This window comes from Eremothecium sinecaudum, chromosome III (assembly GCF_001548555.1).
Source record: "Eremothecium sinecaudum strain ATCC 58844 chromosome III, complete sequence".
NCBI lineage: Eukaryota > Fungi > Ascomycota > Saccharomycetes > Saccharomycetales > Saccharomycetaceae > Eremothecium > Eremothecium sinecaudum.
In genome coordinates, this window is record NC_030894.1 from 595884 (window position 1) to 614458 (window position 18575).

The 18575-nt window shown below is 41.1% G+C and overlaps 8 protein-coding genes across 8 annotated transcripts; 6 read left to right on the top strand and 2 right to left on the bottom strand.

Moving 5' to 3' along the window:
• Window positions 1-86: 86 nt before the first annotated feature.
• On the top strand, window positions 87-1301 carry GPI8 (GPI-anchor transamidase; the record flags this gene model as incomplete). The annotated part of the gene is made up of 1 exon (XM_018131353.1): window positions 87-1301. The coding sequence occupies one exon, from the start codon at window positions 87-89 to the stop codon at window positions 1299-1301; it is 1215 nt and encodes a 404-aa protein (XP_017986759.1).
• A 490-nt stretch (window positions 1302-1791) lies between these two features.
• On the bottom strand, window positions 1792-4449 carry KSP1 (putative serine/threonine protein kinase KSP1; the record flags this gene model as incomplete). Its single annotated transcript, XM_018131352.1, has 1 exon — window positions 1792-4449. One exon carries the CDS (start codon window positions 4447-4449, stop codon window positions 1792-1794), a length of 2658 nt encoding a protein of 885 aa, XP_017986760.1.
• Window positions 4450-5970: 1521 nt separating this feature from the next.
• Window positions 5971-8127, top strand: IRC3 (double-stranded DNA-dependent ATPase; the record flags this gene model as incomplete). The annotated part of the gene is made up of 1 exon (XM_018131351.1): window positions 5971-8127. The coding sequence occupies one exon, from the start codon at window positions 5971-5973 to the stop codon at window positions 8125-8127; it is 2157 nt and encodes a 718-aa protein (XP_017986761.1).
• Window positions 8128-8252: 125 nt separating this feature from the next.
• On the top strand, window positions 8253-9248 carry SAM35 (SAM complex subunit SAM35; the record flags this gene model as incomplete). The annotated part of the gene is made up of 1 exon (XM_018131350.1): window positions 8253-9248. One exon carries the CDS (start codon window positions 8253-8255, stop codon window positions 9246-9248), a length of 996 nt encoding a protein of 331 aa, XP_017986762.1.
• An 854-nt stretch (window positions 9249-10102) lies between these two features.
• STE12 (homeodomain family transcription factor STE12) lies at window positions 10103-12295 on the top strand (the record flags this gene model as incomplete). The annotated part of the gene is made up of 1 exon (XM_018131349.1): window positions 10103-12295. The coding sequence occupies one exon, from the start codon at window positions 10103-10105 to the stop codon at window positions 12293-12295; it is 2193 nt and encodes a 730-aa protein (XP_017986763.1).
• A 496-nt stretch (window positions 12296-12791) lies between these two features.
• On the bottom strand, window positions 12792-14861 carry RQC1 (Rqc1p; the record flags this gene model as incomplete). The annotated part of the gene is made up of 1 exon (XM_018131348.1): window positions 12792-14861. The coding sequence occupies one exon, from the start codon at window positions 14859-14861 to the stop codon at window positions 12792-12794; it is 2070 nt and encodes a 689-aa protein (XP_017986764.1).
• Window positions 14862-15043: 182 nt separating this feature from the next.
• On the top strand, window positions 15044-16087 carry IPI1 (Ipi1p; the record flags this gene model as incomplete). The annotated part of the gene is made up of 1 exon (XM_018131347.1): window positions 15044-16087. The coding sequence occupies one exon, from the start codon at window positions 15044-15046 to the stop codon at window positions 16085-16087; it is 1044 nt and encodes a 347-aa protein (XP_017986765.1).
• Window positions 16088-16823: 736 nt separating this feature from the next.
• Window positions 16824-18575, top strand: NAM8 (Nam8p; the record flags this gene model as incomplete). The annotated part of the gene is made up of 1 exon (XM_018131346.1): window positions 16824-18575. The coding sequence occupies one exon, from the start codon at window positions 16824-16826 to the stop codon at window positions 18573-18575; it is 1752 nt and encodes a 583-aa protein (XP_017986766.1).

Sequence of the window (18575 nt, forward strand, 5' to 3'; positions counted from 1 at the left end):
ACTACTACGCTAATCACGCAAAACACTCAGACATATATTGGTTCAGCCAATTGTATAAGTGAAGGTGAGGGGATTGTAACTGTGTCATGAAGCTGCAAATAGTTCATTTACTTTTCACATTTCTCCTTATATCGGTTAAATATGTGTTAGGGGACACATCACACACAAATAATTGGGCAGTTCTAGTATCTACTTCCCGTTTTTGGTTTAATTACCGACACATGGCAAACGTTTTAAGTTTGTATCGTACGGTTAAAAGATTAGGTATCCCTGATTCTCAGATAATCCTTATGCTAAGTGATGATATTGCATGTAATTCGAGGAATTTGTTTCCAGGTGCGATCTTTAACAATGCAGACCGTGTAATCGATTTGTATGGACAGTCCGTCGAAGTTGATTATCGTGGATATGAAGTTACTGTGGAGAACTTTATTAGGCTTTTAACAGATAGGTGGGATGATAATCAACCTAAATCGAAGAGATTGATGACGGATGAAAACTCTAACATATTTATATACATGACTGGTCATGGCGGTGAGGACTTTTTAAAATTCCAGGATGCAGAGGAAATCTCTTCATATGATATTGCAGACGCTTTTGAGCAAATGTGGGAGAAGAAGAGATATAATGAGATATTTTTCATGATTGATACATGTCAAGCAAATACAATGTATTCCCGCTTCTATTCACCGAATGTATTGGCCGTTGGTTCAAGTGAGATTGACGAGAGTTCGTATTCCCACCATTCTGATGTTGAGATTGGGGTTGCAGTGATTGATAGATTTACTTATTACACATTGGAGTTTATGGAGCAAATAGAGAAGAATTCCACGCTTACATTACAAAATTTGCTTGACTATTACACATTTGATAAAGTTCATTCGCATGTTGGAGTTAAAAAAGACTTATATAAAAGGGATCCAAAGGATGTCTTGATAACAGACTTCTTTGGAAATGTCCAGAACATTATTTCTGATAACGACGAAGAACAAGAAACAGCATCTTATGGTGAAGTACAGCCTGGGTTGCTGAGAAATATCTTGGATTTCGCAGTTGGAAATAGCAACAGATTTAATTCACAAATTAATGATACAAACATGCAGGAGAAAAAAATAATCAAGACAACATTGTTTAATAGGGAAGATGCAATGTCATCTGGACTTTCCGAAGGTTATAACACGGGCCTCATAAAGCTCAGCGGCGTGGTTTTGCTGATACTGTTTAACCTATTGTATCAGAGACAAAAGAGAAAGCATGATTTAGATCTGTCAAGTACGCTGTATAATACTTCGGTAATGTAAACTAAAAATTAAGAAACTTACACGTAACTTATTAATTGAAATTATCCTCAAAAACTTAACATTCTTGAAAACTTAATATTATTGATAATTCACGGTCAACCAAGAATACTGCGTTGCCAGTAATAATGCCAAATTGACAGTAAATTTTAATTAAATATAAACTGATGTTACCATGTATATTCTCCACAAATATTACATAAAATCAACATAAGTACTATGTTAAAAAAACTAAATTGATTGTAAATAAGTAGAGAAATGCAAGATCCTCAAGGTCAATGAACAAATCTGTTATAGCGGACAGTTTTACTAACTGTCGTTAAAAAACCCTTAGTATTTTTTTTTCTTTTTCAATGCTATATTTGGTGAAGTAATTCCATAAAAGTTCATCTTCCAAAAACATGGACGAACATCATGCGTCAAGTTCTTATTGCACAGGTTAATCGCTTATCTGAAAGACAAACGCAGTCTTAGAAAAGACATTAAGTGCCAATTAATCTTGGTGCTGCTGTAAAATTAGCCAGTTGTTTTTGTACTGTTCTAACGAGCCGACTAAGTCATCTTGTATGGATGATTTTCGTCCGCTTTTAATCCTCGATGGCGATTGAGTGTACAGTGAAGTCCTTCTAGGATGATGAACCTCAGTACAATCAAACATTATCGAGTTCGTATGAGCAAAAACATCTGCATTCTGGAGGGCAGTAGTACTAACAGCATGATTCCGTGGCATATAAGGCTTATCAAATTTACTTGTGTGAGCTTCAAATTTGTTAGAGCCGTGACTAATGTTTATGTTATGATCGTTGTTGTTGTAGTCGTTGTTGTTATGATTGCTGCCAGAAGTTGAAGGCTTTCTTATATTCAGAGCACTCTTTTTTGAAGTCGGACCAGAATTATAATTTTCACTTTCGACAGACAAAGTATTACTCACGCCGTCCAGAGAACCATTCACATTGTTACATGTAACTTGAGTTACGCTCTTTCGGTGGTGAGGCGGAATGTATATTCCGGGCTTCGGCTTGTATTCAGGTGCTGGATTATTTTGCTTCCGGCCACTGGTCGACATGTTAAAATTAAAATTCTTCAGATGATCGTGCAAATCAGGCGACGGAGAATGTGGAGATTTCAATAAGTCTGGAACGTACGTAACAAGGTGTCCATTTGCATGGTTATTACCGTTTGCAGTACTAATCGCCTCCAAATTTCCTGGTGTTCGAGCATGATGCATTGAGTTTTTATCATGATCTTTGACAGATAAATTTGAAATGTCATTTATGAAATTATCCACATCCGACTCCTCTAAGGTGAATAGCACGTCATCGACATCTGGTTCAGTGTCTACAGCAAGACGGTGCTGCTCATGGTAAGTAGCACCAGCCTTTGGAGAATCACCATCAACATATGCTGAATTCGTTAAATTGTTTGGAGATGCATTTGAAATTGAATTTCTCGAATGTGGCGGCACATATTTCCCGCTAGAAGGTGAATTTTGTCCAGTCATTGAGGATGACCCATTCTTACCATTGCTGGTAATGTTGTTATGGTTATTACCATTGTTTCCGTATGAACCCGCACTTTGGAAGGACGATCTTGTGGCAGCGTTTGCAGAACTTGGCCTGCCATTGCCATTGCCATTAATATCGTTAGAATTGTAATTATGACTATGTCTCCGATTTCTATTCCTCCTGTTGAAAACACCTTCCATGTACTTATTGTGAAGGCTAGGAGGAGTGTAAAAGTTTCTAGTATTGAAATCGTCAGCATCGTCTTGACTATATTCATGGATAAAGTTGTTAATATGGCTATTTGGTGTGGGAATACCAAGTGGTTTCCTCGTATGTTTTATAATTTTCCGACTGTGTTTTATTTTTATTGGTTTAGTATTTTTCTCTGAAGAAGGTTTAGGATGCGATCTTTTCGTAAAAGTAAACCTTGGTATTGGGTCCTTCGATTCCTTTTTCAAAGGAACCGGAGTTATATGTGTTTCTGCAGTGATGGCAGAAACAGGGACCGGGGATGGGGTTACCGGAATTGAATCCGTTTCTGAAATTGGAGTCGTGGTAGTATTTGACGAGTCAATTTCATGGAACCTTGAGAATGCACTGTACGCATCTTCTTCTTCAGATGCAACATCCCTATCATTGATACTATTATGGTACTCATCGTCCAATGTGTATTCGCCAAGTCTACCTAACTCCTCTTTCATGCGGTGTAAATACCTGTTCGTTGGATCAATCGTCAAACTATGTCTTAAGAGTTGGAAAAAATCATACGACATAGTGGAAAAGACGTCGAATAGAGCCTCCCGATTGGCTGCAAAATAACAGAAAGACTTATCGGACTGGTTAGCAACACTAAATGGGTTTTTGTGGAAAACAATGTTTAGCAAAACGATTCCGATAGCCCATATATCCACCTTGCTACAGTTGTACGGCTCTCCTCGTTCGTCGTAATCCAGGTTACTTTCAAATAACTCAGGTGCCATATACCGTTCACTTCCGACGTTTCTATCCATAGAGGTCTCATCTGTGGTGGCCAACCCCCAGTCGGTTAATTTTATTGTCCAATTGGAATCTGCAATTAAAATATTCTCAGGCTTAATATCCCGATGATATATCCCTTTGCTGTGAACATACTCAACAGCATCCATAATTTGAGAAATGATGTGTGTTAACTGCTTTGTTTTTTTGGGAACAAGATCCGCTCTAATAGCCTCGTAAAGGTCCCCTCCAGAACAATATTCCATGATAATATACGAATCAAAGTAATCTAGTAATTCAGCAATATTCTTGTGCTTACCAATCTTGTTTTTAATATCAACTTCATATAAAGCTTCAAAGCAAACATTATCTGAGAGCTTGGACCGAACTTTTTCGGATATCAAGGAACGTTGACGCTTTAAAAGCAAATGTCTCTTCTCCAATGACGAATTTCTAGAACTATCATCTACGCCTTTACCATGCTTGAACCTATCATCATCATCATCGTCATCTTCAGTCTTGAATATATATTTAACTGCCACCAACTTCTTGAGTTTCGAATCCTTGGCAAGGGACACATATCCATAAGAGCCCTCACTAATATCCTCTAACTTCTGGTACCGTTCTTTCAACAGCCCCCCCTCTTTGTAAATTTCATAATCGAGTGTCATTTCAGCCTATCACACAAACTTAATTGCGTTATTAAAATACAGCAAGTCCAAACTCAAATCTGAATTTCTCAATCCACCGGTAAGTGAATACTTTCACAGGATCCTTAAAACCTGTCGTGCCCTTCTCCCAAGACTAAAGAAATACTTCTTCGTACAAGGTATTCAGTCTTCTTTTTCTATCCTTAACAGGTTGGCAAAGTAGACAAAAGTATCACAAACACATATAACTCCTAGAAGTTCAATCGCAGACAAAATAAATTTGATCTTTATATGAGTAAATCAAATTTTACAAGATCTCTGCTAATGTCACCAACCAACGATTCTTTAAAGACAGTAACCAAGACCACTTTACGCCTTCTAACGCCGTGACTCTCTTCAACTGTACAAATATTCTGTCTTTTCTCTGTACTTGTCTTCTGTCAAAAGACAACCGACGGAAATTCCGAGAAACTCAAACAAAAAGAAATATCAAAACACACCCCTTGTAAAGCAGACGCTATTACTCAACCTTTTAAAAACAAAATAGATGGCCCTTTTTGGAAGCACTTATAAGCTTTAACGGAAACAATCTCAATAGTTAAAGGACAGCAGATTAAAATCAATAATATGATGCTAAAATTCAAAACCCCTGTTGCTTGTAAGAAAGTAAATCAACACAGAAAAAGAAAAAAAATCACCAAGTAACTTTAGGTATGTACTTCAAATTGTTTCAAAGAACTGGTTTTTCCTGTCTTAAGTAGACTGGTAATCTTAGAGTTCTTGTTGCTGAGGATTATAGGTGAATTAAACAATTGCTATTAGGGGTATATTTAGTTGTTGGTAAATTGATGAAGTCTTGTTTATGTTGGTTTAAAACGTTGAAAGATGGGAACCCATTCTAGAGAGTGATGGAAGAAAAAAATCATTTTGCCTTTAAAGTAGATTCGTCTCAACGTACTCCGTGACCTCCTGATTGTTAGAAATTTTTAGGGGGGGGCGCGTGGTGGCTTTGGCTGGGCGTAGTCAGCTGGGCAGCCGCCGTTTGCAGGTAAGGATGCCAACGCCCATTTTTGGACCAAGAGATCTTCATCTAGATCCCTGACGAATAATGAATATTAGACAAGACAGATCGTTGCCCTGGTGGTTGATGCCATAAGTGTTGGAATAATCATGGACGTCAACAAATGTAAGGTGCGCATACGCAATTTTAGCTTTTGCCTTCAATGATATGATATGTAATGTTGAGGCTTTGGTGGGCGTAGGTTCGGCGAGGTTCGGTATGTAGTGTGCACGAGAAGCGAATAAGGGGGGACGTAGTCCGCTGGTTTTGGTCTGAAACCGCGGTTATGCTAGTAATTGTAGTTACTTGTAGGTGCGGGTAACCTGCATAGCTGCTCCTAGCGGATTGCGTCTGGATGCGGCAGTCTGGAACGTGTCTGGTTATGTCCGGGTAATACCTGTGGAATGCTTGCGGGACTGTTCCGCTAGTTGCAAGACATAATTGGATACGGGTAACCTTTCTAGTGTGAAACTCCAAGTACAATGGCTGTACAACGAGGTACGCGAGCAAGAATGGCGGCATTTATGCGAGGACTGACAGTATTTAATGCCAGGGGCGGGATTGTTTGGGCCCATTTTAGGGCGTTTCGACAACTGCGGTGCTATTCCGCAGCGGTTCTGAGCACCGAGCATGTGAAGGAGGCGGTTAGTACATCAGTCCCAAACTTACGGAGCTACCAGCAGCAGTGTATTGACAAGTGCATTGAATACATCACCAAGAGGAATAAGAAGCGCATTGGTGTATCACTGGCCACCGGTGGCGGTAAAACTGTGATCTTCGTGAACCTTGCACAACAGCTTAGAATGATCGCTGGGTCACGTGATCATACAACACTGATAATGCTACACCGCCGTGAGCTAGCACTGCAGGTATGCAGCACAATCAAGCGGTTCTTCCCTGAGCTCAACGTTCAGCTGGAAATGGCTAAATCGCACGCGGATGTTCAGCAGGCTGACGTTATTGTTGCGTCTATGTATTCTCTAATACGGCGGCTAGATAAATACCCAAAGGATTCGATAAACTTGATTATTATCGATGAGGCGCACCATGCTGCTGCAGACTCATATGTTGAGGTATTACAGCATTTTCGTGCTGATACCAAAGATACTGAGGTCCCTGTTGTCGGATTTAGTGCAACGTTTGAGCGTGCGGATCGCAAGGCGCTCTCCCGTGTGATGGATGAGATTGTATTCCATAAGGGAATTTTAGAAATGATAGATGAAAAATGGCTATGCGAGGGAAAGTTTACTACAGTAGATGTTAATGTTGATTTGTCTCGCGTGATTGAGACTGGAGACGACTTCCAGCCCGCGAGCCTTTCCCGAGCAATGAATACGGACGCAGTGAATAAAATAATACTGAAAACGTACTTACACAAACGTGCAATGCATAATTTGAAGTCGACACTATTGTTTGGTGTGGATATTGATCATGTTAAGTCCTTATGCAAATTATTCCAACGACACGGTATTGAAGCTCAGTACGTTACTTCGAAAACCAGGTTATCAGAAAGAGACTCCATAGTGCAGGACTTTCGTGCTGGCAAAATTGATGTTTTGATGAATTGCGGAATTTTTACAGAAGGCACTGACATACCGAATATCGATTGCTTGTTGTTATGCAGGCCCACAAAGTCTAGGACTTTGTTAGTGCAGATGATTGGTCGTGGATTACGTCAACACCACACCAAAGACCATTGCCAAGTAATAGACTTTGTTTCATCATGCAAGGTTGGAGTTGTGTCTGTTCCTACATTGGTTGGAATTGATGACTACGATAATAAACTAGATGATGCTACGATACAGGACTTGAAGCTGATGAAAGATGATATAGAAAAAGAACAGGCTCTCATAGAGCAAAACAAGGCTGAGCGTTTCCAACAAGAGGAGCTCGAGAAGGAACGCATACATAATCATGTCCAAGAGAACATGGCTGAGTTGAGTGCCCTGGATTTGACATTGACATCATATGAGGATTTTGAAAGCTTTTACAAAGCCGCTGCAAGAGGAGATAGCATAAATTTCGATGATAAGGCCCCCGGGATAAAGGAAATTGAACTACTCATAAATTCTTCATATCCGTGGGTTAGAATTGGCAAACTTTCCTGGGCATTAGATCTCGGTTATGGAAGTCATTTGAGAATCAATAAGAATAAGGGGGGTAAAGCAGATGGCGGCCAGTGCGTTTATGAACTAAAACTATACAGGCGCGTTAGTATACACCACCTACCGATAAAATTTATTCCGCGTGTAGTCAGCGTCAGTCCAGATATTTATGAAATTATAGCATCGGTTGAAAATATAATTAGAGATCTAAAGAGTAATTCATCTTCTAGCTCTATCTCTACGTCATCAAGGCCGAGAAATTTTACGAAATACTCGACCTGGAGAAGATTACCAGCCACTGAGCGACAAAAATCGTCCATAAGATTGGCAATTGCGAGATATTTTGGTAAGTTGTCTCCCGGAGATCGAAACCAGCTTCCGGAAGATAAAGTTATATCGAAATACCTCTCTAGCATCACCAGAGGCGATGCAAATATGTTTCTTTTCAGCGTTAGCCTAGCCCCGGTTTTCTCCGTTTCTGTGCTTCTAAAAGCCTTGGCGACTAAAGCCAGCCTAAATAGCCGTTACTTGTAATTTCACAGATTTTTGATAGCTTAGTTAATAGCTTTCACATTCAAAAAATTTAAATCAACTCTTGACCTTGAAATCGACATAAAGCCCGTAGGCTGAAATAGCAAATTATATCTCTCGGAAGCGACATGCAAGTGCCGGCTGTTCTGAAACAGGTATTTGATACCTTCCCCTTAGCCACTTATAATAATAATATGCCTAAAAATGACGAGGCTCTAAAGCAAGAACTTCAGCATAGGACGTATGCCTTCCAAGGCGCAGCTACGGCTAAAAAGTCAGTTGACAATCCTAGGAAGCTAGTAGTGCACAACATCACCACACATAATAACACAGGAGCAGTGCTATCCGCGGATCCATGGTGCTTATTTGCCCAGTTAATGTTCTGTAAAATCAACTCTTTAAAATTACCCTCATCGGATACATCCAAAGAACCGTCTCGCAGCAATGGAGCACATGATACCATCTTTGTAGGGTCACACTACTCTTCTCCACACGAAAAACTTCCATATCTGGTCTACGGTTCAAAAACCCAGTCAGACCGCTCGAGCATCAGCCTGCACAAGGCTCTCACTTATGACAGCGCTTCTGAAAACTCGGTCGAAAAAATGTACATTGCCCTTCTTGACACCACACTGAACGACTTTTACGTGTCTCAGCTCCTGTTTGAGATATCTGACCATCTGCTAGTCCAGCTCTACTATCCTTACTATAAAAAGCCGTCGGCCTTGTTCGACTGGCTGGTCCTACGTCCAATACAGCTCTATCTAATAGAAAGATGTGACTTTTCATTGCGCAACATGGAGCTGGCTCTTCTCATGTCCTCTCGCTTCATGGGCCGTAAAATAAATCCAACGCCGCTTACCTCTAAACTACAAGAGAGCGGGGAAACTGTCTTACTACAATTTCAAGACCTGCTTGGCTCCAATGACTACATCCCCACTACCACAGAGGACGACCAGGCCAAAGCTTCCGAAAATGCATCTCCAGGCCTTCTAGATCTAAAGTTAGCTAGCTACATTTTCTGCATAGGCCTTTTGGAGGGCTCGCCATTAAAAAAGTTCGTCGACGAGAACTGCCAGCAACTTCAGCAGCATGCGGAAAGGGTGATAGCAGCATATGTATAGGTATATAGTACTAATGTACACCAGGAGACTTATCTGCTTCTTCCTTCCCAGCCATCCTGGAATACGTACATAGCCACACCAGCCGTGGCAGTTAATATCAGCTACAAAATTGCACTACCCAGCTGCCTGCTAATAAAGCATCGTGTACGACACAATCTATAATTCTTTTCAATACAACATCCCCTTCCCCCCCCCCCCCCCCGACCATCCTTTCGCACACCCCACCAGCCGCCGAGCTCCCTTACCCTGCCCAAGCACGGTGTCATCCCGAACGACCCCACTGACCCGACCCATTCAGTTAATTTCCCGATCAGGAGTCAGATCTGACACTTTTTTCAGTCCTGTAAACGATTGCTGATAGCGCGTTTCAGGATGAAACTGACCAAATTTTTGAAACCAACCGACCACGCGTAATCTCCGTACAAATTGGCCTTTATATACAACAGAATATCGACCTCAAGTCGCAGGGATCAAAAATTGGAAACATCGCGGCAAAAGGTTTGGCTTACTTTTAAAACACAACTGATTCAACACCATTACTTGGACCGACCAATTAATCAGGTGTGAAGAGCAAATACAAAGAGAAGAACGTTCAGTTTAGTACTCATAGAGCACCAACAGCTGCACTTTGAATACTTAAGAATCCAATAGAAAAAAGTGCGAAATTGTCCTACGCGGGGGTAAAGGGTGATTTTTGGCATTCGCGAGAGAATAACCTTCCGATTTGCTATCTATAAAGTGTATTGGTAAAATTCTACCCCTACAAATCTTCGTTGCAAGGAGATTCTCGGACACACCAAGCCTATAAACATTAGCCAGTTTTAGCGTGCCAGGACAACACAAGCATTTCAGGCATGAAAACCGATAATATAATAATCAGATCCAATTTTGGGGAACAAAAATTTGAACGATCACAACAAGAAGGTGTAGAAGAATCGTTAAAGTTAATTGAGGATCTGAAGTTTTTTTTAGCGACAGCACCAGCAAATTGGCAAGAGAACCAGGTGATTAGGCGATACTATCTAAATAACGATGAAGGATTTGTATCATGTGTCTTCTGGAATAACTTATACTACATAACAGGGACAGATATAGTGCGCTGTTGTGTTTATAGGATGCAGAAATTTGGTAGAGAGGTGGTAGAGCGTAAGAAGTTCGAAGAAGGAATCTTTTCAGACCTGAGAAATCTTAAATGTGGCGTAGATGCTACGCTGGAGATGCCCAAGTCCGACTTTCTTTCGTTCCTTTATAAGAATCTGTGTCTGAAGACGCAGAAAAAACAGAAGGTTTTCTTTTGGTTCAGCGTTCCGCATGACAAGCTTTTCGCAGATGCACTGGAGAGGGATCTAAGAAGAGAGTCTTCGGGGCAGCCCTCTGCAACACGTGCGGTTTCGGAGCCTGCATTGACCTTCAGGTACGACGAGGAGTCTGGTACCTCTTTGTACGACCAGGTGGTACAGCATGTTGACAGCGAGAGAATAAACGTATACTCGGCGGCCTCGTCTTCTGCGGCTGTGCCCGCAGATGCAGCCAATGACGAAGAAGTACACGATGATGACGAAGACGAAGACGAAGAGGGAGATGATGATGAAATTGATGACAAAGGGGCGTTGCCTATGGATCTTCTCTCGAAAAGAGGGGAAACCGGGCCTTCAGCGAAGATCCAAATGGATGAAGACATCTCTCGTACCGAGCCTGAACTATCCACCATTGCAACAGATAATAATGTCTCCACAGCACCTACAGCGCATTATTCTCCTCATGAACTGATTATAGACGGTGCAAAAAACGAAAACACTGAGTATACACTCGATGATAGCATTAACTTGCTAACAAAAGACGACGATGATTTCCCACTGGATTATTTCCCACTTGAAATTGAATATCCTCGTAGAGAGCAGCAAAATCGAATGATGAACCCCTTATTCCACGATATGGATATGGATCTCTTCCCTCCAATTCCGCCAACTGCAGGTGTGTATGAGAGCCCATATATCCACGGTGATCTGTCGGGAAAGTTTATGTATAGCGCTGGGATGCCTCCCTCTGCAGGGGTGCCCCCGACGCTTCAGCAATCTCTGCCGTCTTCAATTCCTCCTCCGCCCATGTCTGTTACAAGGGCGCATTTCATGACAAACGGCGAATATTACGCAACCGCCAAGAGTAAAGACAGTAATAAAGAATCTCGAGATTTATATGATGAGGAGAACAATGAAAGTAGTCAGGATAGCTCTGATGGTATGAATGAAGCGGGAGATGAGCAGTTCACTCAGCCGATGAATTCTAGGAATGTCGGTAATGGACAACCTCCTGGTATGGGTAACGTTTCAGGATTCCCATTCCAAGATTCCTTTGCCGGGTATCAGGGAATGGGACCTCCAGGAATGTATCCCTACATGATGCCTGACATGATGTATGGTAACCCATATGCCGGTGCTGATGATTATATGTATGAGCAATGGTTGCATATGCAACTCGCCCAGAATCAACAAAATGAAATGTACATGAATCCACAGGCTCCCTACATGAGTAGGTTCTTACCACCTCTCTGTCGTACAACCCCAACTAATCCATATATGGCTATATCGCCGTATCAATCGAAGCACCCAAATTCTTCCACCACTAAAAACTTCCCATATTATCCGGGATATTATGGAAGGCGGGGAAACGTTCATTCGTATTTGCGTGGCTTCCCATCCATCCAGGCTACACAGCCTTCTTCTGCAACAAGAGTGCAGTTTATGAAACAGAACAAGGTACAGCAACCGAACAATGCCCCATATACCAACCCTGCAACTTCTTCAGCAAATAAATCAGCGCATTCGACAAAGAAAAAGGTTATGAAGCCAAAACATCAGCAGCAGTCGATGAAGAATTATGCAAGGACTAGGAGGCTGGATGCAGATACGCCTATCTCCCTTGACCCAAGTAACAGCAACATTGGAGTCATTAATAACTTAAACGGCGGTAATCAAGAAGAGCGAATTGTTGGCCCTGACGATGCAGGCTCTACAATGGGATTCCAGAATGACGAGTCCGAGGCATAGAGTGTGAAAAGTTCGAATTTCTGTTTCAAGCTTCTTCCTCTTCATCCTTCAAGTTTTCTCGTTGGCTGACATCAATAGACCTCATTACGACAATGGAAATATATATACTACAGGCTTTGATGGGTTATATTACCATTGCATGAACACAGACTCTTTTATGGAAAATATTGAGAAAACAATTAAATAAACATTACATTGGAACTCCTAGTTCAAGTCTAGAACCTCGCGGGAGCCCACTAGTTGTATATATTAAACATAGTTCACACGGAATTGTATCTATATGAAGTACTGAATTTAAATGGACTTAGGAATTCTTCTGCTAGTGTCGGATATAATTCCACCTTTTTATACTATCTCCGTTGTACATCATCGGGTCCATATATTACTATAACATACGCAATTTAAACTTTATTTAAGGTTGTGTTGATAATATTTTAAAAAATTCTTCATTGAGTAAACACCATCTACAAAATTTACATTACTCTCAGTGTGACGTTCAATCAATGAAGGCATCTGGATTGTCCTGTAGATATTGTTCAAGTGACATATGCCGAAGTTGATTTAATAACATTTCGTCCTCTTCTATTGCCATTCTTAAAGAACCTAATTCTTTCTCATCAACCATCGAATGGACTGTTTCCACAGCATCATCGAATTTAGTGGAGCTTTGGGTAGTTGGCAACACATCAAACTCGTGAACGTCATAATTCGTCCATATCTTTTGCGGTATCTTTGCCATTACAGAAGACTCCTGCGAGAGAACAACAAACCTTAAAAGGTTTATAGGAATACCATCAATAAAGAATTGTGAATCAGGGTTTACAGCTGCTGGTGGAATCGGGGTAATTTTGCCCAACTTGTAGTCCTTGAATAAAGTCTGTAATTCACAGCGTAACCAGTCCACATCACTATCCTGCCAGATAGCTTTGAACCTTATCATATATGCATTAGTTTCCAATTCAATTGCGGGCGTTATTGGGCTCTTCAAAGATTCCAATCCGGACATACTATCATTTAATAGCTCCGTAAAAATTAGCACCAATGCATTTGAATGATATGTGAATGCCCTTTTGAGAGCATTTTTCGCATTCTTTATATCACCAATTTTTAGATAACTTAAAGTTATTCCCAATGCAATACCAAGCGTGTACCAATTACGGTATGCAGTAACAAGCTCACTCGATTCAAGACTAATGAAATAACTGTATTCCTTGTTTAGTAACAAACAATGGTCTGCAAAGTACCTGACGCCAAGTGGATCTTCAAAAGGTGACAGTGACCATAGGACTTTTGTCCAAGTGCTTGCTGTCAGTAAAGCACCTCTTTGAGACATAATTTGCAAATATCTAAAGATAGCAAGGTAGAACTGTCTGTTGTAAAAGTAGATATAGGGTAATTGACAACGTCTAGAATCAAATTGAGTACCATTTCTTAAAGCTCGGTCAAAAACAAAAAGAGCTCTTTCCACAAGACCATTAGTATTAGAACTATCACCTTGTCTGACAAGTATTTGTGCAACTTGCAGCAAAGCGGGGACATTGTAAGGAGATACTGCTGATATTAGGTTAATTAAAGCTTCATGGTCTGGGTGTACAATTACGTTTAGGTAGAATTCCGTCAGGCTCTTCTTGCTCATCGCCGTATTGGCTGGTTCGAATTTGAAGAATGAGATATTCTTTTTCCACTTCGCAACATTAGCCTCTACTACATCCTTCCAATCCATTGGACATTTCCATAGTTCCCACTTAAGTATATCACTTTCATTTAACGGTTTCATGAAAAGCTCACCACGTTGTGTTGGCAACCAGTCATCTCTTATCTTAGTGAACTGTAGACGACGAACAGTACCACCATTAGGAACCATGCGTCTATCGCTTCCACCCCAGTTTCTCACTAGTTTCTTTAGCCTTTGAATTTGTTTTAATGCTTGTGGTGATGTATGGGTAGAAGTCATCGAATCTACATCATTAAGGGACTCAGGAGAAATATCTCCAAAAAGAAGTGAAAATTCATTGTCTGGGGACAAATCTTTCCATTCAATGCACCCAAAAGCTCTATCTAGACACGTAAAATCGTTAAATTCATTAAATCCTGCATCAAATGAGACATCTTTATCACTAATATCGCATTTCGAAATAACCTGGGATGCTGTGGAAGCCCTAGAACCTGTTGAATCATTTCCTTGCTTCAATAAATTGACATCTTTTTGCTGGAACTCTTTTAGAATCTTGTCCAGCTCTTCCTCAGGCTCACTAGTAGGGTGAACACCTTCATTGGCGATGGCGTTTTGCCGCCCTTGCTTTTTCTTGGACTTCTTTTTCTGCGATTTCGTAGCTAGCTTAACAACTGTTTTGGACTTTTGAGTAGCTTCAAACTCGGTTAAAGGATGTTCACGGTCTTCTTCATCAGTATCTTCATCCCCTATGTTGAGTTGTGAGAACACGTTTGCTGTAACTGGGGTTGAAGACTTATTGGTGGGTTTTTTGGGTTTTGGAGTAGTCGTCAACTTAGCCAAAGTAGCTTCTAAGTCATTGTTTCCCAATCTCCTTAACTGCCTTGAGCTCATTGTCGCTGAGTTAGTAAATGGGGACTCGTTGATACAGTTGCTATAGATGTATTTTAATTGCCGTAGTTCGCCACTTTCATAAGTCTAAAAAATCAAAGCTTCCCCTCTCTGAAAAATTTCCATACTTAAAACGACTGGCATTTAAACTGTGTAAGCAAACATAAACGCAAATAATAATCAAAATGGCTAAGAAGAAGACACTAAAGCAGCAGGATTTTGTTAAGAAGAAGCTTAAAGTTGGAAAACCGAAGCAACAACCTTCGAACGCAACTAGCACGTCTTTTGTTGCCAAAACAATTCATGTACCTAATCAAGTCAAACTTCGGGAGACAAATAACTTAGAAAACGATGTACTGCAAAGGCTTTCACTGTGCAAACATCACAGTGCTACAACGAGAAAGGAAATCCTTATATATTTTCAAAATGTTATACCGCAGATGATCCACAGCATTTTAATTTCTCGCCTTCTCGCAAACTGTATACCTCTCATCTGTGACGAAGATAAACAAGTACGAAATGAGCTGTTAAAGCTGCTAGAAGTCGTCGGCGAAGCAGACTCCAACGTTTTAAGGCTTCACCTACGACCTCTGGTGCTTTTTATTAGCAACAGCATGACCCATATTGTCCCCAGTATTCAGCGCGACAGTAGCAGATTTCTCCAGTGCGTTATAACATATTCTGGCGATGAGCTAGTACGCCTATTTTGGATAAAATCTCTCAAAGGTCTATTCAACATCCTTGGGTGGTCCTTAACGCATCCTGCAAACTCTGCGTCATCAAAAACGGTCAGCATGGGAATAACTTCCAGTAATGTCGTGAGTATCAGCAAAAATAACAAGTTCAAACATCAACATCTAAACGCCTTAGCACAACTCATTCGCGCAGGTCTTTTGGATCAGCAACTTGATGATGAATCCTCTCAAAATACAGACTCCGCTCTTTACAGCAAATATCTCATTCCACCTCGTCCTCAACCATACGCCTACCTTAAACTTTTCACACGTGAATTCTCATCCGCCACAACAACTGCACAATTTTCTCTACAGGAGTTAGACCACCTGGCGTGTGAAGATATCCAAACAAGGCGTACCGCCTTCCTTGATCATTTCCATAATAAAATAATGAATGAACTTTCTCATCTTATCAAAGAGGGTGGAGACTGTGGTCGTAGTGCTGCGACACTCTCAAATCTTCTTCAGGAGGTCCAAAAACAACAAAACGTTTAATTCATTTACTGTTAATAGTTTAATAACAATGTATATTACTTTCCGTTTGTTCATCTGGCTTTATAGCCGCCGAAGTATTTCACGTGTAAGTCACGTGTAAAGAAAGTTCCTGCGTAGGTTACCCGGGGAACCGAATGCTCGCGAATGATTGGCCCGTGAATGCTTGGACAATAATAAGTAGCTGCTTAAACAAAACTGACCTGACACACATCTTAACGCCACCGTATTCTGCAACACGCAAAGGATATATAGGAGTCACGACTACTCACATCACCTTCTGTTACTAGAGCATTTTCCAGCATATGCTTGAGCACACGTAAGCTATTCAAGGTCACCATTTTTCAAGTCTTATATCGTTTGGGGCCGCTACTACCTAGCTTCCAAACTATAAAATAATAATTGCCGTCTTGAATTTCACCAAGGGAAGCTGCAAATAATTAGAAGCATCCAAGTCATATCGCTCGCCAGGGATCACCATTTAACTGTCTCGAGGCGAGCGTGAATCTTAATCAGATATCATTTTAGGCACCTTAATTTTTCTGGTATTATTTATTATCCAGAGGTGTTTAACACTACTGCAAGTCAATAACAAGAGGATTTACCAACTTTCCGAGTACACAAAATTCCAAGCCATTGTTAGTCATTGTCTATAAGGGAATTTTTACTGTGAATTTTAGTATTTTGATAAGCAATAGCTGCTACGAGTTGTTTTTACCTTTATCATTTGCTGGACCAAATGTCTTTCAATTCGCAGAGTTCACAAGATTACAATCACAGCGGCAGTGGACAGTACGTTCAGCAGCAACAGCTGCATCGAAAGCCGTCAGCATCATCCGCTGGTTCAGGCGTGTCAGCTGCGCCTGAAACAAGTTCTGCCCAATTGTATATGGGAGATCTTGACCCCAATTGGACAGAGAATGATATCAAACAAATATGGGCTGCTTTTGGAGAACCAAATATACATATTAAGCTAATTAAAAATAATGGATCTATGACCAATTCAGGCTACTGTTTTGTTGAGTTCCCATCTAACCTGGCCGCTACGAATGCTCTGTTGAAAACAGGACTTTCTATACCGTTGGATCCTTCGCGTACATTAAAGTTAAATTGGGCATCGTTTGCCACAATGGCTGGTACTGAGTTTGCTATATTTGTTGGTGACTTAGCACCTAATGTAACTGAATCGCAGTTATTTGGTCTTTTTATTTCAAGATACACATCGACAGTTAATGCTAAGATTGTATTCGATCAAACAACCGGAGTTTCAAAAGGTTACGGTTTTGTGAAATTTGGAAATGAGGCGGAACAGCAACGCTCCCTATTGGAGATGCAGGGTGTTTTCCTGAATGGACGTGCCATACGTGTGTCAACTACATCGAAAAATAAGCCTAAATTTCAGTCAATGGGGTCAGGTACTATAGGCGCATCCTCTGGAGCCCCTACCGGAGCGCCAACTGGGCATGCACAATGCAATAATCAAGCACTTTTACAGCAGTCGCAATTCATCTATCCTGTTCAGCAGCAGCCCGCATTATCACAGTTCACAGATCCGAATAATACAACGGTCTTTATCGGAGGGTTATCCTCCCTTGTGACAGAGGAAGAACTACGTACTTACTTTCAACCTTTTGGTCAGATAGTCTATGTCAAGATCCCAGTGGGAAAGGGCTGCGGCTTTGTGCAGTATGTAGATAGAGGCTCTGCGGAGAATGCCATTGCTAAAATGCAAGGCTTTCCAATTGGTAACTCAAGAATTCGTCTTTCCTGGGGAAGGAGTGCAAAACAAGTAGCGGCAATGCAGCAGGCTTTCGCTATCGCTTTAGAGCAGCAAAGAACGCAGCAGCATCACCCTCGTGTGCAACTTCAGCAGCACACCCAGCAACAGGGTCATCAACATGGTCAGCAACATAGTCAACAACACGGTCAACAGAGTCAACAAGCTCAACAAGGAGAGCAGTCTTTGCATGTACATCCACAATCTCACCAAGGACAACAGCAGACGGTCAACAGTATGCCGCCATTGTTGCAGCAGCAATTGCATCAGCAATTCCCCTATCAACCACAGCCAGGTATGCCTAAAATCTATAATTATGCATTGGATTCTTTGACAAGTACCGGCTCAAATTATGTTCCAATGTGTCACACCAATAATCAATTGCCTTATCAGTCACCTGCTATCCCTGATGCATCGTCGGCGGTATTATACCCCAATCGATCTTCTTTAGATTATTCCGGCTTCTCTACGACAACTTCCAACAAATCAAGTTTCTCCTTTTCTCCGCCAGCTTCGTTGGGTGCTACATATCAAGGTTCCGACTATTATAATGTTGTAGGTACGCCTATGGTACAAACTCCAAATACCGCTGCTAGTGGGCAATCAAATATTCACCCCCAAGTCATAGTACAAGGCAGCGAAACCTACGAAAAGGGTAGGAATTCATCAATAGACAGACTAGAACAAGGTAGCAACGGTTACATTTTTGTTTAA